At 44.1% G+C, this 21,204-nt stretch overlaps 3 protein-coding genes across 3 annotated transcripts; all 3 read right to left on the bottom strand.

The window, feature by feature from the left end:
- Positions 1-2,861: 2,861 nt before the first annotated feature.
- Positions 2,862-6,588, bottom strand: LOC138411077 (tripartite motif-containing protein 16-like). Its single transcript, XM_069529579.1, has one exon. The coding sequence runs from the start codon at positions 5,007-5,009 to the stop codon at positions 3,333-3,335; it is 1,677 nt and encodes a 558-aa protein (XP_069385680.1). The 5' UTR covers positions 5,010-6,588; the 3' UTR covers positions 2,862-3,332.
- A 1,604-nt stretch (positions 6,589-8,192) lies between these two features.
- On the bottom strand, positions 8,193-10,735 carry LOC138411076 (tripartite motif-containing protein 16-like). Its single transcript, XM_069529578.1, has one exon. It carries the CDS (start codon positions 10,347-10,349, stop codon positions 8,664-8,666), a length of 1,686 nt encoding a protein of 561 aa, XP_069385679.1. The 5' UTR covers positions 10,350-10,735; the 3' UTR covers positions 8,193-8,663.
- A 2,803-nt stretch (positions 10,736-13,538) lies between these two features.
- Positions 13,539-21,114, bottom strand: LOC138411065 (uncharacterized). The gene is made up of 3 exons (XM_069529408.1): positions 19,304-21,114; positions 16,253-16,402; positions 13,539-15,748 (listed from the first exon to the last, which is right to left on the bottom strand). Exons 1-3 carry the CDS (start codon positions 20,983-20,985, stop codon positions 14,005-14,007), a joined length of 3,576 nt encoding a protein of 1,191 aa, XP_069385509.1. The 5' UTR covers positions 20,986-21,114; the 3' UTR covers positions 13,539-14,004.
- Positions 21,115-21,204: the final 90 nt, after the last annotated feature.

Genomic DNA, 21,204 nt, shown 5'->3' on the forward strand with positions numbered 1-21,204 from the left:
AGCTCACAACAGCACAGGTTGGAATATTATTCACGTTTCAATTCTCCAGAAAGTCAATAAAGTTTTTAAGTGGAATAAAAACAAACTTACAAAGTGCTTCACACATGAGAAACACAAGTACAAATACATGAAAACCCACTAATGGAAGAGTAAAAGTATAAAAACTCTACAGGTGACAGAAATGTAATCATGAACACCCTTTACAGTAATACTATCAGGGTACGATAACACCACCCAACTCACAAACCAACCAAAATACCTCAACCCAACCCATAACCTAGCAAACCAACAGACGGACAAGTGTTGGGACCTGGTCTCTGTGAACCATAGCTGGGCCTACATGTGGAGTCAAACGCCTGACCACATGTCTCCTTTGCTCTGGAGACAAAGAAGAGCTTCCAGAACTCAGTCTCCCAGGTGCTTCATCTTCACACACAGGTGGTAAAACTGCTCCTGGAGACAACTCTCAACCACTATTGGTCACTGTGTGTCCCATGACCCATGAGGTCACCAGGCCGATATAAGCAGAGTTTCCCCTCTTCTCTCTTTGCTCTTCTCTCTTCCTCCTCTTCCCCTGCCGACCTCTCCTGGAGGAGTAAGTTCTGCTCCTGCTCTCCCAGCCAGGGAGACTTCCTCCCTCCACAAGCTCCTCAACTTCCAGCAGGCCTGCCTGGAGCAGACTGCTAAAACCTTCCAAAGGCAGCGACGCGAGAGCCTGCCTAAGAACTTCAGCACAACCGGCCACGACACAAGGTCTGACCAGCAGATGCACAACAGGAGCCACAAACCAACAAGACCACGTCACTGGACTTCCAACAGCTCATCCAGAGAGGACCTTTCCCTCTTCTTCATGGACGGGTAACACAACTGGGCTTTATTATTACGCTAGGCTAAGCAAAGGACGGTTTAATCCTATTTCTATTTCATGTGATGTTTGTAAGTTTGACTTGTGTTGCTGTGATATTTGGTAATATGTTATCTGAACGTTAATGTTAGTTCTGTTATGCTGATCACTTCTTTGCATGCATCTAACTACTTTCTTTAACCTGGCACCAACACCTCACACACTCCTCTCCACAAACTTAACACCTGCATGTGATCTCAGCCACATGGTCTCACCACTCCAGGGGGCCTTTGTCTTCAGTGGCCAGCCGCCATTTTGAATCTCAGTCACACACACACACACACACCTGTATATAGTAAGTACACCTTTTGTTAGTTTGTGTTAATACTTTTATTATTCTCATAATAAATGTTTTTCTTCAGAACACGTCTTAGTTAATGTTGCATCAGTGTGAATGTTGCCAACCTCTACACTGTCAAGAACTCCATATCCTTCAACTTTGCTCGCTGTTGATGTGGTAACTTTGGTTACAGTTATTTATTTAATTATTAATCAGAGTTCCAAATTTGTAGTCAGTAATTTCATGAGACGTATTCAATAAATTGGTTTTCTTCTCCCTCCCTTTTAAGGGTGGTGCCCCGATTTATCTTTTATCAGTTGAATTATTATTTGAGATTAATATTTGTAATATTTCATAGTTCTCTGATAGCCACATTTATTGAATGCCCAAAAGCACACCATTTCATCGTACCCCGCCGAGGGAAAGTACATAATCACAACATTTTTGGTGCCCCGTGTGAGGCAAAGTCATTAATAATAACATTATTGTGACGCCACGTGGAGCAGAGCACAACACAAGTCACAGACCACAAATCAACCAACAGCCCAACAACTGACATAAAAAACTAACCACAACCCAACCAACTGACCAACTCACAACCCAACTTACAGCCCAACCGACAAACCCAGAACCCAACAAAGCTGCAGTGAGGAAATGTATGGACACAGTAGAACTGGGTGTGTACGAAGACGGAGCTTTATCAGGCTTTTCCACATTCCAGGAAGAGAAGCAGCACTTTACAAAAAAGACTTGGTTCAACTACTTTGGGTTTGTTGACGACTTGGTTCCTTTAGTTTTAGAGACATTTGAAAACAGAGACAAACTGTCATGTGAGAGAAGAGCCTCCTACAGAGGCTGGATTTGTATATTTATCTAGAGCCATTCATTCCTTGGAAAATAGTTTGAAATGTTTAAATGGAATTCTCTCTGCATCATTTCACCTCTCAGTGATAATGACCGTCTGAGTTGCTCTGTGTCAGAAGTGGAACTCTGAGCTCCTGTCGGCTCTGGCACATCACCACATGTTGGTTCATCTCCAAGTTGTGATGTGAAGGGAAGAGAGTGAGGAAATAAACGGAGAGAACAGAGCTGACTGTGTTTCAAAGTATGAAGAAGATGGAGGCTTATCAAGCTGCTTCACAGTCCGGTAAGAGGAGCAGCACTTTACGATGAAGACTAGATCACAACTTTGATTCGATGTTGGTTGTATAATACATGTTGACACGTTTGGGTTGTTGATGACTTTGTTCCTTTAACTTTAGTTCCATTTAACTTGTTCCTAGTTAAAACACTGAAGGACTAGATTGGTCCTCAGCAGAGCCCCTCCTCATCTGGAACTATGCATTGTTCAAAACATCGAACCGTTCACGTGATGAAACCGCCATTAAAATTTAAATCCTGGCTCCGCCCCCTTGAACCAACACAAATGCCTGAATTTTCTAAACAGTGATCAATAATATTTAAATGATTTATTAAGTTAGAACCTTTTGGATTTAGAGCTTTGAATGATGATTGAAGAAGCAGCATGAGGAGAAGAGCAAGTCCGAGCACAAACGGGGAACGTTTGAGTACAAGTGCTGGGTTTCAAAGAGAGCATTATGACATTTGTTGTGAAATCAATAAGTCTCGATCTGAAACTGAAAGACCACGCTCCGAAATAAAGAGGAGAGACAAATATATGAAACAACGTTATTCTTTATTCAAACCTTCAGTTTGTTCACACGTTTCATCAGTAGAGTCGGTTCAATGACTCTTGATCTCATGGAAACATTCACTTCATCCACACAGTCAGTTTGTTTCACCTCCATCTCACAGGAGGAAAAGAAAAGAACAAATAATCAGCTCATTGATTATGATCAGGATCAATACAGGTTCTAAAACATCCCAGAAGCTTATTTCTACATTGATTCAGAAAACAACAGCAACATTAGTTCTTTCAAACACATTCATGTCAGTGTCATTATAGATTCTGTCTTTACAAAGTGAGACTGAACATCTGGGATGAAGGAGGGCCAGTGTTTGATTGACAGCTGATCTCTGTGCGGAGCAGAAACGTCACCACGACGAACTTTGAGCAACAAACATGGAGACAAAAGAAGTTCAAGATTTAAACACAGAATCTAAATCACTGCTTTTAAAGACTCCAGACTATTTGAGTTTACACAACTCAGCTGAGGATCCAGAAGACCAAACATCAACTGCAGCATAGAGAGGCTGAGTGAATGTGGTCTGGACTCTGTGGAGGAGAGTCATGGAGTCAGAGACGCTGTAGAAGGACAGAACACCTGCACTGTGATCCAGGTACACTCCTACTCTGGAGGACGGAGGACCTGACACTGGAGTCAGGATGTTGTTGTGATAAAAGTTATAAATGTTTCCATCATGATATAATGACCAAGATTTATCATTGAATCCAAATACACAGTCATCTGACCCCCCTGCTCTGTTGATATTCTTGTATGTGACTGCTACATTAACTCCTCCTTCTCTCTCCACCTCCACCTCCCAGTAACAACGTCCAGTCAGACTCTCTCTACTCAGGACCTGAAGCCAATCAGTGAATCTGTCTGGATGATCAGAATAAAACTGTTCTTCTCTCATTCCTGTCACTTTTCTGTTTCCCTCAGATAATAACAGTTCTTTGTTTGCTGTGTTTGGATCCAGTGTGATTTCCTGTGAATATCTGAAGAAGTCAGCTCTGGTCTTGGGCTCTGGTTGTGGCAGTAAAACATCCACTTGAGACACAATCTGTAAAATCTTTGTCTCTGTCTCACTCAGAATGTCCTGTAGTCGACCTCTGACCTGTGACACAGCTGCTGTCACGTCCTCAAAGTACCTCAGAGGACGGATCCTGATGCTGGATGAGTGTGTAGATTCACTGAGTGACAGTGAGGGGGGGTAGTTGAGTAGAAACTGGATGTGATCCTCTGTGTGTGAGAGCTGCTTCAGTTCATCGTCTCTCCTCTTCAGCTCAGTGATCTCCTGCTCCAGTTTCTCCTGAAGCTCTTTGACTCGACTCACTTCAGTTTCCTGCTGGGATCTGATCTGCTGCTTCACATCAGAGCTTCTTTTCTCCAGCAGACGGATCAGCTCAGTGAAGATCTTCTCACTGTCCTCCACTGCTTTATCAGCAGAGCGGTTGACGGCCTCCTCCTCCTGTTGAAGCAGCTTCACATCTTTCTCTCTGTCCTGGAGTCTCTGCTGGATCGTTTGTCTCCTCGGCCCGAGCTCTCTCTGCCTCTCAGTCCTTTCTGCTGCAGCTGTGACTGTGTCGTGGTCTTTATGTTGATCCACAGAGCAGAGATAACAGATACACTGCTGATCAGTGCGGCAGAACATCTTCTTCACCTCATCGTGACGAGAGCAGATGTTCTCCTGGAGCTTCTCGGAGGGCTCCACCAGCTTGTGCTTCTTTAAAGGAGGTGACTGAAAATGAGGCTGGAGGTGTTTTTCACAATAAGAGGCCAAACAAACCAAACAGGACTTGAGAGCTTTGAGTTTTCTCCCAGTGCAGACGTCACAGGCCACATCTTCAGGTCCAGCATAGCAGTGATCAGCAGGAGCAGCTTGGAGTCCAGTCTTCTTCAGCTCCTCCACTAAATCAGCTATCAGGATGTTTTTCACCAGGACAGGCCTCAGTGCGAAGATCTCTCTACACTGAGGACAGCTGTAGATTCCTCTCTGATCCTCATCGTCCCAGTGGGTTTTAATACAGCTCATACAGTAGCTGTGTCCACAGCCAATAGTCACTGGATCCTTCAGTAGATCCAGACAGATCGAACAAGAGATTCTTTCTCCGTCCAGTTGATTTTCTTGCTGCGCCATTTCACCTGCTGCCAGTGACTGTAGAATAGTTTCACTTCCTCTGAACAGAAACAGAGTCTCTGCTCCTCCCCCTCTCGTTCACTCCTGCAGTGACTCAGCTCCCACAGTTCACGTCTTGTTCACTGATTCTTACACTGACACGTCTGTGACGGGAGGAGACAGAGAAACCTCCTGACTGGGAGGAGCTGGTTGTGTTTGAGAGCAGGAAGAAGCTTTACTACATTTCTCTGCCATGAGCTGTTTGGGAGTGTTTTATCTGTGTCATCACATTTCAAAGTGAATGTTTGCACAGGGAGCTGTCACATTCAGCTCACAACAGCACAGGTTGGAACATTATTCACGTTTCAATTCTCCAGAAAGTCAATAAAGTTTTTAAGTGGAATAAAAACAAACTTACAAAGTGCTTCACACATGAGAAACACAAGTACAAATACATGAAAACCCACTAATGGAAGAGTAAAAGTATAAAAACTCTACAGGTGACAGAAATGTAATCATGAACACCCTTTACAGTAATACTATCAGGGTACGATAACACCACCCAACTCACAAACCAACCAAAATACCTCAACCCAACCCATAACCTAGCAACCCAACAGACGGACAAGTGTTGGGACCTGGTCTCTGTGAACCATAGCTGGGCCTACATGTGGAGTCAAACGCCTGACCACATGTCTCCTTTGCTCTGGAGACAAAGAAGAGCTTCCAGAACTCAGTCTCCCAGGAGCTTCATCTTCACACACAGGTGGTAAAACTGCTCCTGGAGACAACTCTCAACCACTATTGGTCACTGTGTGTCCCATGACCCATGAGGTCACCAGGCCGATATAAGCAGAGTTTCCCCTCTTCTCTCTTCCTCCTCTTCCCCTGCCGACCTCTCCTGGAGGAGTAGGTTCTGCTCCTGCTCTCCCAGCCAGGGAGACTTCCTCCCTCCACAAGCTCCTTAACTTCCAGCAGGCCTGCCTGGAGCAGACTGCTAAAACCTTCCAAAGGCAGCGACGCGAGAGCCTGCCTAAGAACTTCAGCACAACCGGCCACGACACAAGGTCTGACCAGCAGATGCACAACAGGAGCCACAAACCAACAAGACCACGTCACTGGACTTCCAACAGCACATCCAAAGAGGACCTTTCCCTCTTCTTCATGGACGGGTAACACAACTGGGCTTTATTATTACGCTAGGCTAAGCAAAGGACGGTTTAATCCTATTTCTATTTCATGTGATGTTTCTAAGTTTGACTTGTGTTGCTGTGATATTTGGTAATATGTTATCTGAAGGTTAATGTTAGTTCTGTTATGCTGATCACTTCTTTGCATGCATCTAACTACTTTCTTTAACCTGGCACCAACACCTCACACACTCCTCTCCACAAACTTAACACCTGCATGTGATCTCAGCCACATGGTCTCACCACTCCAGGGGGCCTTTGTCTTCAGTGGCCAGCCGCCATTTTGAATCTCAGTCACTCACACACACACACACACACACACACACACACACACACCCACACCTGTATATAGTGAGTACACCTTTTGTTAGTTTGTGTGTTAATACTTTTATTATTCTCATAATAAATGTTTTTCTTCAGAACACGTCTTAGTTAATGTTGCATCAGTGTGAATGTTGCCAACCTCTACACTGTCAAGAACTCCATATCCTTCAACTTTGCTCGCTGTTGATGTGGTAACTTTGGTTACAGTTATTTATTTAATTATTAATCAGAGTTCCAAATTTGTAGTCAGTAATTTCATGAGACTTATTCAATAAATTGGTTTTCTTCTCCCTCCCTTTTAAGGGTGGTGCCCCGATTTATCTTTTATCAGTTGAATTATTATTTGAGATTAATATTTGTAATATTTCATAGTTCTCTGATAGCCACATTTATTGAATGCCCAAAAGCACACCATTTCATCGTACCCCGCCGAGGGAAAGTACATAATCACAACATTTTTGGTGCCCCGTGTGAGGCAAAGTCATTAATAATAACATTATTGTGACGCCACGTGGAGCAGAGCACAACACAAGTCACAGACCACAAATCAACCAACAGCCCAACAACTGACATAAAAAACTAACCACAACCCAACCAACTGACCAACTCACAACCCAACTTACAGCCCAACCGACAAACCCAGAACCCAACAAAGCTGCAGTGAGGAAATGTATGGACACAGTAGAACTGGGTGTGTACGAAGACGGAGCTTTATCAGGCTTTTCCACATTCCAGGAAGAGAAGCAGCACTTTACAAAAAAGACTTGGTTCAACTACTTTGGGTTTGTTGACGACTTGGTTCCTTTAGTTTTAGAGACATTTGAAAACAGAGACAAACTGTCATGTGAGAGAAGAGCCTCCTACAGAGGCTGGATTTGTATATTTATCTAGAGCCATTCATTCCTTGGAAAATAGTTTGAAATGTTTAAATGGAATTCTCTCTGCATCATTTCACCTCTCAGTGATAATGAGCGTCTGAGTTGCTCTGTGTCAGAAGTGGAACTCTGAGCTCCTGTCGGCTCTGGCACATCACCACATGTTGGTTCATCTCCAAGTTGTGATGTGAGGGAAAAGAGTGAGGAAATAAACGGAGAGAACAGAGCTGACTGTGTTTCAAAGTATGAAGAAGATGGAGGCTTATCAAGCTGCTTCACAGTCCGGTAAGAGGAGCAGCACTTTACGATGAAGACTAGATCACAACTTTGATTCGATGTTGGTTGTATAATACATGTTGACACGTTTGGGTTGTTGATGACTTTGTTCCTTTAACTTTAGTTCCATTGAACTTGTTCTTAGTTAAAACACTGAAGGACTAGATTGGTCCTCAGCAGAGCCCCTCCTCATCTGGAACTATGCATTGTTCAAAACATCGAACCGTTCACGTGATGAAACCGCCATTAAAATTTAAATCCTGGCTCCGCCCCCTTGAACCAACACAAATGCCTGAATTTTCTAAACAGTGATCAATAATATTTAAATGATTTATTAAGTTAGAACCTTTTGGATTTAGAGCTTTGAATGATGATTGAAGAAGCAGCATGAGGAGAAGAGCAAGTCCGAGCACAAACGGGGAACGTTTGAGTACAAGTGCTGGGTTTCAAAGAGAGCATTATGACATTTGTTGTGAAATCAATAAGTCTCGATCTGAAACTGAAAGACCACGCTCCGAAATAAAGAGAAGAGACAAATATATGAAACAACGTTATTCTTTATTCAAACCTTCAGTTTGTTCACACGTTTCATCAGTAGAGTCGGTTCAATGACTCTTGATCTCATGGAAACATTCACTTCATCCACACAGTCAGTTTGTTTCACCTCCATCTCACAGGAGGAAAAGAAAAGAACAAATAATCAGCTCATTGATTATGATCAGGATCAATACAGGTTCTAAAACATCCCAGAAGCTTATTTCTACATTGATTCAGAAAACAACAGCAACATTAGTTCTTTCAAACACATTCATGTCAGTGTCATTATAGATTCTGTCTTTACAAAGTGAGACTGAACATCTGGGATGAAGGAGGGCCAGTGTTTGATTGACAGCTGATCTCTGTGCGGAGCAGAAACGTCACCATGACGAACTTTGAGCAACAAACATGGAGACAAAAGAAGTTCAAGATTTAAACACAGAATCTAAATCACTGCTTTTAAAGACTCCAGACTATTTGAGTTTACACAACTCAGCTGAGGATCCAGAATTAAAAACCCGAACTCCAGCATAGAGAGGCTGAGTGAATGTGGTCTGGACTCTGTGGAGGAGAGTCATGGAGTCAGAGACGCTGTAGAAGGACAGAACACCTGCACTGTGATCCAGGTACACTCCTACTCTGGAGGACGGAGGAACTGACACTGGAGTCTGGATGTTGTTGTGATAAAAGTTATAAATGTTTCCATAACAATCTAACCTCCAAGATTTATCATTGAATCCTAATATACAGTCATCTGACCACCCTGCTCTGTTGATATTCTTGTATGTGACTGCTACACTAACTCCTCCTCCTCCTCCTCCTCCTCTTCTCTCCACCTCCCAGTAACAACGTCCAGTCAGACTCTCTCTACTCAGGACCTGAAGCCAACCAGTGAATCTGTCTGGATGATCAGAATAAAACTGTTCTTCTCTCGTGAATGTCACTTTTCTGTTTCCCTCAGATAATAACAGACGTTTGTGTGCTGTGTTTGGATCCAGTGTGATTTCCTGTGAATATTTGAAGAAGTCAGCTCTGGTCTTGGGCTCTGGTTGTGGCAGTAAAACATCCACTTGAGACACAATCTGTAAAATCTTTGTCTCTGTCTCACTCAGAATGTCCTGTAGTCGACCTCTGACCTGTGACACAGCTGCTGTCACGTCCTCAAAGTTCCTCAGAGGACGGATCCTGATGCTGGATGAGTGTGTAGATTCACTGAGTGACAGTGAGGGGGGGTAGTTGAGTAGAAACTGGATGTGATCCTCTGTGTGTGAGAGCTGCTTCAGTTCATCGTCTCTCCTCTTCAGCTCAGTGATCTCCTGCTCCAGTTTCTCCTGAAGCTCTTTGACTCGACTCACTTCAGTTTCCTGCTGGGATCTGATCTGCTGCTTCACATCAGAGCTTCTTTTCTCCAGCAGACGGATCAGCTCAGTGAAGATCTTCTCACTGTCCTCCACTGCTTTATCAGCAGAGCGGTTGACGGCCTCCTCCTCCTGTTGGAGCAGCTTCACATCTTTCTCTCTGTCCTGGAGTCTCTGCTGGATCGTTTGTCTCCTCGGCCCAAGCTCTCTCTGCCTCTCAGTCCTTTCTGCTGCAGCTGACACTGTGTCGTGGTCTTTATGTTCATCCACAGAGCAGAGATAACAGATACACTGCTGATCAGTGCGGCAGAACATCTTCATCACCTCATCGTGACGAGAGCAGATGTTCTCCTGGAGCTTCTCGGAGGGCTCCACCAGCGTGTGCTTCTTTAACGGAGGTGACTGTAAATGAGGCTGGAGGTGTTTTTCACAATAAGAGGCCAAACAAACCAAACAGGACTTGAGAGCTTTGAGTTTTCTCCCAGTACAGACGTCACAGGCCACATCTTCAGGTCCAGCATAGCAGTGATCAGCAGGAGCAGCTTGGAGTCCAGTCTTCTTCAGCTCCTCCACTAAATCAGCTATCAGGATGTTTTTCACCAGGACAGGCCTCAGTGTGAAGATCTCTCTACACTGAGGACATCTGTAGATTCCTCTCTGATCCTCATTGTCCCAGTGGGTTTTAATACAGCTCATACAGTAGCTGTGTCCACAGCCAATAGTCACTGGATCCTTCAGTAGATCCAGACAGATCGAACAAGAGAATCTTTCTCTGTCCAGTTGATTTTCTTGCTGCGCCATTTCACCTGCTGCCAGTGACTGTAGAATAGTTTCACTTCCTCTGAACAGAAATAGAGTCTCTGCTCCTCCCCCTCTCGTTCACTCCTGCAGTGACTCAGCTCCCACAGTTCACGTCTTGTTCACTGATTCTTACACTGACACGTCTGTGACGGGAGGAGACAGAGAAACCTCCTGACTGGGAGGAGCTGGTTGTGTTTGAGAGCAGGAAGAAGCTTTACTACATTTCTCTGCCATGAGCTGTTTGGGAGTTTTTTATCTGTGTCATCACATTTCAAAGTGAATGTTTGCACAGGGAGCTGTCACATTCAGCTCACAACAGCACAGGTTGGAACATTATTCACGTTTCAATTCTCCAGAAAGTCAATAAAGTTTTTAAGTGGAATAAAAACAAACTTACAAAGTGCTTCACACATGAGAAACACAAGTACAAATACATGAAAATCCACTAATGGAAGAGTAAAAGTATAAAAACTCTACAGGTGACAGAAATGTAATCATGAACACCCTTTACAGTAATACTATCAGGGTACGATAACACCACCCAACTCACAAACCAACCAAAATACCTCAACCCAACCCATAACCTAGCAACCCAACAGACGGACAAGTGTTGGGACCTGGTCTCTGTGAACCATAGCTGGGCCTACATGTGGAGTCAAACGCCTGACCACATGTCTCCTTTGCTCTGGAGACAAAGAAGAGCTTCCAGAACTCAGTCTCCCAGGTGCTTCATCTTCACACACAGGTGGTAAAACTGCTCCTGGAGACAACTCTCAACCACTATTGGTCACTGTGTGTCCCATGACCCATGAGGTCACCAGGCCGATATAAGCAGAGTTTCCCCTCTTCTCTCTTCCTCCTCTTCCCCTGCCGACCTCTCCTGGAGGAGTAGGTTCTGCTCCTGCTCTCCCAGCCAGGGAGACTTCCTCCCTCCACAAGCTCCTCAACTTCCAGCAGGCCTGCCTGGAGCAGACTGCTAAAACCTTCCAAAGGCAGCGACGCGAGAGCCTGCCTAACAACTTCAGCACAACCGGCCACGACACAAGGTCTGACCAGCAGATGCACAACAGGAGCCACAAACCAACAAGACCACGTCACTGGACTTCCAACAGCTCATCCAGAGAGGACCTTTCCCTCTTCTTCATGGACGGGTAACACAACTGGGCTTTATTATTACGCTAGGCTAAGCAAAGGACGGTTTAATCCTATTTCTATTTCATGTGATGTTTGTAAGTTTGACTTGTGTTGCTGTGATATTTGGTAATATGTTATCTGAACGTTAATGTTAGTTCTGTTATGCTGATCACTTCTTTGCATGCATCTAACTACTTTCTTTAACCTGGCACCAACACCTCACACACTCCTCTCCACAAACTTAACACCTGCATGTGATCTCAGCCACATGGTCTCACCACTCCAGGGGGCCTTTGTCTTCAGTGGCCAGCCGCCATTTTGAATCTCAGTCACTCACACACACACACACACACATATACACACACACATATACACACCTGTATATACTAAGTACACCTTTTGTTAGTTTGTGTGTTAATACTTTTATTATTCTCATAATAAATGTTTTTCTTCAGAACACGTCTTAGTTAATGTTGCATCAGTGTGAATGTTGCCAACCTCTACACTGTCAAGAACTCCATATCCTTCAACTTTGCTCGCTGTTGATGTGGTAACTTTGGTTACAGTTATTTATTTAATTATTAATCAGAGTTCCAAATTTGTAGTCAGTAATTTCATGAGACTTATTCAATAAATTGGTTTTCTTCTCCCTCCCTTTTAAGGGTGGTGCCCCGATTTATCTTTTATCAGTTGAATTATTATTTGAGATTAATATTTGTAATATTTCATAGTTCTCTGATAGCCACATTTATTGAATGCCCAAAAGCACACCATTTCATCGTACCCCGCCGAGGGAAAGTACATAATCACAACATTTTTGGTGCCCCGTGTGAGGCAAAGTCATTAATAATAACATTATTGTGACGCCACGTGGAGCAGAGCACAACACAAGTCACAGACCACAAATCAACCAACAGCCCAACAACTGACATAAAAAACTAACCACAACCCAACCAACTGACCAACTCACAACCCAACTTACAGCCCAACCGACAAACCCAGAACCCAACAAAGCTGCAGTGAGGAAATGTATGGACACAGTAGAACTGGGTGTGTACGAAGACGGAGCTTTATCAGGCTTTTCCACATTCCAGGAAGAGAAGCAGCACTTTACAAAAAAGACTTGGTTCAACTACTTTGGGTTTGTTGACGACTTGGTTCCTTTAGTTTTAGAGACATTTGAAAACAGAGACAAACTGTCATGTGAGAGAAGAGCCTCCTACAGAGGCTGGATTTGTATATTTATCTAGAGCCATTCATTCCTTGGAAAATAGTTTGAAATGTTTAAATGGAATTCTCTCTGCATCATTTCACCTCTCAGTGATAATGAGCGTCTGAGTTGCTCTGTGTCAGAAGTGGAACTCTGAGCTCCTGTCGGCTCTGGCACATCACCACATGTTGGTTCATCTCCAAGTTGTGATGTGAAGGGAAGAGAGTGAGGAAATAAACGGAGAGAACAGAGCTGACTGTGTTTCAAAGTATGAAGAAGATGGAGGCTTATCAAGCTGCTTCACAGTCCGGTAAGAGGAGCAGCACTTTACGATGAAGACTAGATCACAACTTTGATTCGATGTTGGTTGTATAATACATGTTGACACGTTTGGGTTGTTGATGACTTTGTTCCTTTAACTTTAGTTCCATTGAACTTGTTCCTAGTTAAAACACTGAAGGACTAGATTGGTCCTCAGCAGAGCCCCTCCTCATCTGGAACTATGCATTGTTCAAAACATCGAACCGTTCACGTGATGAAACCGCCATTAAAATTTAAATCCTGGCTCCGCCCCCTTGAACCAACACAAATGCCTGAATTTTCTAAACAGTGATCAATAATATTTAAATGATTTATTAAGTTAGAACCTTTTGGATTTAGAGCTTTGAATGATGATTGAAGAAGCAGCATGAGGAGAAGAGCAAGTCCGAGCACAAACGGGGAACGTTTGAGTACAAGTGCTGGGTTTCAAAGAGAGCATTATGACATTTGTTGTGAAATCAATAAGTCTCGATCTGAAACTGAAAGACCACGCTCCGAAATAAAGAGGAGAGACAAATATATGAAACAACGTTATTCTTTATTCAAACCTTCAGTTTGTTCACACGTTTCATCAGTAGAGTCGGTTCAATGACTCTTGATCTCATGGAAACATTCACTTCATCCACACAGTCAGTTTGTTTCACCTCCATCTCACAGGAGGAAAAGAAAAGAACAAATAATCAGCTCATTGATTATGATCAGGATCAATACAGGTTCTAAAACATCCCAGAAGCTTATTTCCACATTGATTCAGAAAACAACAGCAACATTAGTTCTTTCAAACACATTCATGTCAGTGTCATTATAGATTCTGTCTTTACAAAGTGAGACTGAACATCTGGGATGAAGGAGGGCCAGTGTTTGATTGACAGCTGATCTCTGTGCGGAGCAGAAACGTCACCACGACGAACTTTGAGCAACAAACATGGAGACAAAAGAAGTTCAAGATTTAAACACAGAATCTAAATCACTGCTTTTAAAGACTCCAGACTATTTGAGTTTACACAACTCAGCTGAGGATCCAGAAGACCAAACCCCAACTCCAGCATAGAGAGGCTGAGTGAATGTGGTCTGGACTCTGTGGAGGAGAGTCATGGAGTCAGAGACGCTGTAGAAGGACAGAACACCTGCACTGTGATCCAGGTACACTCCTACTCTGGAGGACGGAGGACCTGACACTGGAGTCTTGATGCTGTTGTGATAAAAGTTATAACTGTTTCCATCAAAATATAACCTCCAAGATTTATCATTGAATCCAAATACACAGTCATGTGACCTCCCTGCTCTGTTGATATTCTTGTATGTGACTGCTACACTAACTCCTCCTCCTCTCTCCACCTCCCAGTAACAACGTCCAGTCAGACTCTCTCTACTCAGGACCTGAAACCAATCAGTGAATCTGTCTGGATGATCAGAATAAAACTGTTCTTCTCTCATTCCTGTCACTTTTCTGTTTCCCTCAGATAATAACAGTTCTTTGTTTGCTGTGTTTGGATCCAGTGTGATTTCCTGTGAATATTTGAAGAAGTCAGCTCTGGTCTTGGGCTCTGGTTGTGGCAGTAAAACATCCACTTGAGACACAATCTGTAAAATCTTTGTCTCTGTCTCACTCAGAATGTCCTGTAGTCGACCTCTGACCTGTGACACAGCTGCTGTCACGTCCTCAAAGTTCCTCAGAGGACGGATCCTGATGCTGGATGAGTGTGTAGATTCACTGAGTGACAGTGAGGGGGGGTAGTTGAGTAGAAACTGGATGTGATCCTCTGTGTGTGAGAGCTGCTTCAGTTCATCGTCTCTCCTCTTCAGCTCAGTGATCTCCTGCTCCAGTTTCTCCTGAAGCTCTTTGACTCGACTCACTTCAGTTTCCTGCTGGGATCTGATCTGCTGCTTCACATCAGAGCTTCTTTTCTCCAGCAGACGGATCAGCTCAGTGAAGATCTTCTCACTGTCCTCCACTGCTTTATCAGCAGAGCGGTTGACGGCCTCCTCCTCCTGTTGAAGCAGCTTCACATCTTTCTCTCTGTCCTGGAGTCTCTGCTGGATCGTTTGTCTCCTCGGCCCGAGCTCTCTCTGCCTCTCAGTCATTTCTGCTGCAGCTGTGACTGTGTCGTGGTCTTTATGTTCATCCACAGAGCAGAGATAACAGATACACTGCTGATCAGTGTGGCAGAACATCTTCTTCACCTCATCGTGACGAGAGCAGATGTTCTCCTGGAGCTTCTCGGAGGGCTCCACCAGTTTGTGCTTCTTTAGCGGAGGTGACTGAAAATGAGGCTGGAGGTGTTTTTCACAATAAGAGGCCAAACAAACCAAACAGGACTTGAGAGCTTTGAGTTTTCTCCCAGTGCAGACGTCACAGGCCACATCTTCAGGTCCAGCATAGCAGTGATCAGCAGGAGCAGCTTGGAGTCCAGTCTTCTTCAGCTCCTCCACTAAATCAGCTATCAGGATGTTTTTCACCAGGACAGGCCTCAGTGTGAAGATCTCTCTACACTGAGGACATCTGTAGATTCCTCTCTGATCCTCATCGTCCCAGTGGGTTTTAATACAGCTCATACAGTAGCTGTGTCCACAGCCAATAGTCACTGGATCCTTCAGTAGATCCAGACAGATCGAACAAGAGATTCTTTCTCTGTCCAGTTGATTTTCTTGCTGCGCCATTTCACCCGCTGCCAGTGACTGTAGAATAGTTTCACTTTCTCTGAACAGAAACAGAGTCTCTGCTCCTCCCCCTCTCGTTCACTCCTGCAGTGACTCAGCTCCCACAGTTCACGTCTTGTTCACTGATTCTTACACTGACACGTCTGTGACGGGAGGAGACAGAGAAACCTCCTGACTGGGAGGAGCTGGTTGTGTTTGAGAGCAGGAAGAAGCTTTACTACATTTCTCTGCCATGAGCTGTTTGGGAGTGTTTTATCTGTGTCATCACATTCCAAAGTGAATGTTTGCACAGGGAGCTGTCACATTCAGCTCACAACAGCACAGGTTGGAATATTATTCACGTTTCAATTCTCCAGAAAGTCAATAAAGTTTTTAAGTGGAATAAAAACAAACTTACAAAGTGCTTCACACATGAGAAACACAAGTACAAATACATGAAAACCCACTAATGGAAGAGTAAAAGTATAAAAACTCTACAGGTGACAGAAATGTAATCATGAACACCCTTTACAGTAATACTATCAGGGTACGATAACACCACCCAACTCACAAACCAACCAAAATACCTCAACCCAACCCATAACCTAGCAACCCAACAGACGGACAAGTGTTGGGACCTGGTCTCTGTGAACCATAGCTGGGCCTACATGTGGAGTCAAACGCCTGACCACATGTCTCCTTTGCTCTGGAGACAAAGAAGAGCTTCCAGAACTCAGTCTCCCAGGTGCTTCATCTTCACACACAGGTGGTAAAACTGCTCCTGGAGACAACTCTCAACCACTATTGGTCACTGTGTGTCCCATGACCCATGAGGTCACCAGGCCGATATAAGCAGAGTTTCCCCTCTTCTCTCTTCCTCCTCTTCCCCTGCCGACCTCTCCTGGAGGAGTAGGTTCTGCTCCTGCTCTCCCAGCCAGGGAGACTTCCTCCCTCCACAAGCTCCTCAACTTCCAGCAGGCCTGCCTGGAGCAGACTGCTAAAACCTTCCAAAGGCAGCGACGCGAGAGCCTGCCTAAGAACTTCAGCACAACCGGCCACGACACAAGGTCTGACCAGCAGATGCACAACAGGAGCCACAAACCAACAAGACCACGTCACTGGACTTCCAACAGCACATCCAGAGAGGACCTTTCCCTCTTCTTCATGGACGGGTAACACAACTGGGCTTTATTATTACGCTAGGCTAAGCAAAGGACGGTTTAATCCTATTTCTATTTCATGTGATGTTTGTAAGTTTGACTTGTGTTGCTGTGATATTTGGTAATATGTTATCTGAAAGTTAATGTTAGTTCTGTTATGCTGATCACTTCTTTGCATGCATCTAACTACTTTCTTTAACCTGGCACCAACACCTCACACACTCCTCTCCACAAACTTAACACCTGCATGTGATCTCAGCCACATGGTCTCACCACTCCAGGGGGCCTTTGTCTTCAGTGGCCAGCCGCCATTTTGAATCTCAGTCACTCACACACACAACCACACCTGTATATAGTGAGTACACCTTTTGTTAGTTTGTGTTAATACTTTTATTATTCTCATAATAAATGTTTTTCTTCAGAACACGTCTTAGTTAATGTTGCATCAGTGTGAATGTTGCCAACCTCTACACTGTCAAGAACTCCATATCCTTCAACTTTGCTCGCTGTTGATGTGGTAACTTTGGTTACAGTTATTGATTTAATTATTAATCAGAGTTCCAAATTTGTAGTCAGTAATTTCATGAGACTTATTCAATAAATTGGTTTTCTTCTCCCTCCCTTTTAAGGGTGGTGCCCCGATTTATCTTTTATCAGTTGAATTATTATTTGAGATTAATATTTTTAATATTTCATAGTTCTCTGATAGCCACATTTATTGAATGCCCAAAAGCACACCATTTCATCGTACCCCGCCGAGGGAAAGTACATAATCACAACATTTTTGGTGCCCCGTGTGAGGCAAAGTCATTAATAATAACATTATTGTGACGCCACGTGGAGCAGAGCACAACACAAGTCACAGACCACAAATCAACCAACAGCCCAACAACTGACATAAAAAACTAACCACAACCCAACCAACTGACCAACTCACAACCCAACTTACAGCCCAACCGACAAACCCAGAACCCAACAAAGCTGCAGTGAGGAAATGTATGGACACAGTAGAACTGGGTGTGTACGAAGACGGAGCTTTATCAGGCTTTTCCACATTCCAGGAAGAGAAGCAGCACTTTACAAAAAAGACTTGGTTCAACTACTTTGGGTTTGTTGACGACTTGGTTCCTTTAGTTTTAGAGACATTTGAAAACAGAGACAAACTGTCATGTGAGAGAAGAGCCTCCTACAGAGGCTGGATTTGTATATTTATCTAGAGCCATTCATTCCTTGGAAAATAGTTTGAAATGTTTAAATGGAATTCTCTCTGCATCATTTCACCTCTCAGTGATAATGAGCGTCTGAGTTGCTCTGTGTCAGAAGTGGAACTCTGAGCTCCTGTCGGCTCTGGCACATCACCACATGTTGGTTCATCTCCAAGTTGTGATGTGAAGGGAAGAGAGTGAGGAAATAAACGGAGAGAACAGAGCTGACTGTGTTTCAAAGTATGAAGAAGATGGAGGCTTATCAAGCTGCTTCACAGTCCGGTAAGAGGAGCAGCACTTTACGATGAAGACTAGATCACAACTTTGATTCGATGTTGGTTGTATAATACATGTTGACACGTTTGGGTTGTTGATGACTTTGTTCCTTTAACTTTAGTTCCATTGAACTTGTTCCTAGTTAAAACACTGAAGGACTAGATTGGTCCTCAGCAGAGCCCCTCCTCATCTGGAACTATGCATTGTTCAAAACATCGAACCGTTCACGTGATGAAACCGCCATTAAAATTTAAATCCTGGCTCCGCCCCCTTGAACCAACACAAATGCCTGAATTTTCTAAACAGTGATCAATAATATTTAAATGATTTATTAAGTTAGAACCTTTTGGATTTAGAGCTTTGAATGATGATTGAAGAAGCAGCATGAGGAGAAGAGCAAGTCCGAGCACAAACGGGGAACGTTTGAGTACAAGTGCTGGGTTTCAAAGAGAGCATTATGACATTTGTTGTGAAATCAATAAGTCTCGATCTGAAACTGAAAGACCACGCTCCGAAATAAAGAGAAGAGACAAATATATGAAACAACGTTATTCTTTATTCAAACCTTCAGTTTGTTCACACGTTTCATCAGTAGAGTCGGTTCAATGACTCTTGATCTCATGGAAACATTCACTTCATCCACACAGTCAGTTTGTTTCACCTCCATCTCACAGGAGGAAAAGAAAAGAACAAATAATCAGCTCATTGATTATGATCAGGATCAATACAGGTTCTAAAACATCCCAGAAGCTTATTTCCACATTGATTCAGAAAACAACAGCAACATTAGTTCTTTCAAACACATTCATGTCAGTGTCATTATAGATTCTGTCTTTACAAAGTGAGACTGAACATCTGGGATGAAGGAGGGCCAGTGTTTGATTGACAGCTGATCTCTGTGCGGAGCAGAAACGTCACCACGACGAACTTTGAGCAACAAACATGGAGACAAAAGAAGTTCAAGATTTAAACACAGAATCTAAATCACTGCTTTTAAAGACTCCAGACTATTTGAGTTTACACAACTCAGCTGAGGATCCATAATAATAAACCCCAACTGCAGCATAGAGAGGCTGAGTGAATGTGGTCTGGACTCTGTGGAGGAGAGTCATGGAGTCAGAGACGCTGTAGAAGGACAGAACACCTGCACTGTGATCCAGGTACACTCCTACTCTGGAGGACGGAGGACCTGACACTGGAGTCTGGATGCTGTTGTGATAAAAGTTATAAATGTTTCCAAAACAATCTAACCTCCAAGATTTATCATTGGATCCTAATCTACAGTCACGTGACCCCCCTGCTCTGTTGATATTCTTGTATGTGACTGCTACACTAACTACTCCTCCTCCTCCTCTCTCCACCTCCACCTCCCAGTAACAACGTCCAGTCAGACTCTCTCTACTCAGGACCTGAAACCAAACAGTGAATCTGTCTGGATGATCAGAATAAATCTCTTCTTCACTCATTAATGTCACTTTTCTGTTTCCCTCAGATAATAACAGACGTGTGTTTGCTGTGTTTGGATCCAGTGTGATTTCCTGTGGATATTTGAAGAAGTCAGCTCTGGTCTTGGGCTCTGGTTGTGGCAGTAAAACATCCACTTGAGACACAATCTGTAAAATCTTTGTCTCTGTCTCACTCAGAATGTCCTGTAGTCGACCTCTGACCTGTGACACAGCTGCTGTCACGTCCTCAAAGTTCCTCAGAGGACGGATCCTGATGCTGGATGAGTGTGTAGATTCACTGAGTGACAGTGAGGGGGGGTAGTTGAGTAGAAACTGGATGTGATCCTCTGTGTGTGAGAGCTGCTTCAGTTCATCGTCTCTCCTCTTCAGCTCAGTGATCTCCTGCTCCAGTTTCTCCTGAAGCTCTTTGACTCGCCTCACTTCAGTTTCCTGCTGGGATCTGATCTGCTGCTTCACATCAGAGCTTCTTTTCTCCAGCAGACGGATCAGCTCAGTGAAGATCTTCTCACTGTCCTCCACTGCTTTATCAGCAGAGCGGCTGACGGCCTCCTCCTCCTGTTGAAGCAGCTTCACATCTTTCTCTCTGTCCTGGAGTCTCTGCTGGATCGTTTGTCTCCTCGGCCCGAGCTCTCTCTGCCTCTCAGTCCTTTCTGCTGCAGCTGTGACTGTGTCGTGGTCTTTATGTTGATCCACAGAGCAGAGATAACAGATACACTGCTGATCAGTGCAGCAGAACATCTTCTTCACCTCATCGTGACGAGAGCAGATGTTCTCCTGGAGCTTCTCGGAGGGCTCCACCAGCTTGTGCTTCTTTAACGGAGGTGACTGTAAATGAGGCTGGAGGTGTTTTTCACAATAAGAGGCCAAACAAACCAAACAGGACTTGAGAGCTTTGAGTTTTCTCCCAGTGCAGACGTCACAGGCCACATCTTCAGGTCCAGCATAGCAGTGATCAGCAGGAGCAGCTTGGAGTCCAGTCTTCTTCAGCTCCTCCACTAAATCAGCTATCAGGATGTTTTTCACCAGGACAGGCCTCAGTGTGAAGATCTCTCTACACTGAGGACATCTGTAGATTCCTCTCTGATCCTCATTGTCCCAGTGGGTTTTAATACAGCTCATACAGTAGCTGTGTCCACAGCCAATAGTCACTGGATCCTTCAGTAGATCCAGACAGATCGAACAAGAGATTCTTTCTCCGTCCAGTTGAATTTCTTGCTGCGCCATTTCACCTGCTGCCAGTGACTGTAGAATAGTTTCACTTTCTCTGAACAGAAATAGAGTCTCTGCTCCTCCCCCTCTCGTTCACTCCTGCAGTGACTCAGCTCCCACAGTTCACGTCTTGTTCACTGATTCTTACACTGACACGTCTGTGACGGGAGGAGACAGAGAAACCTCCTGACTGGGAGGAGCTGGTTGTGTTTGAGAGCTTCAGGATTGACTGTA

The sequence above is a fragment of the Paralichthys olivaceus genome, chromosome 8 (genome assembly GCF_024713975.1).
Source record: "Paralichthys olivaceus isolate ysfri-2021 chromosome 8, ASM2471397v2, whole genome shotgun sequence".
Classification (NCBI taxonomy): domain Eukaryota; kingdom Metazoa; phylum Chordata; class Actinopteri; order Pleuronectiformes; family Paralichthyidae; genus Paralichthys; species Paralichthys olivaceus.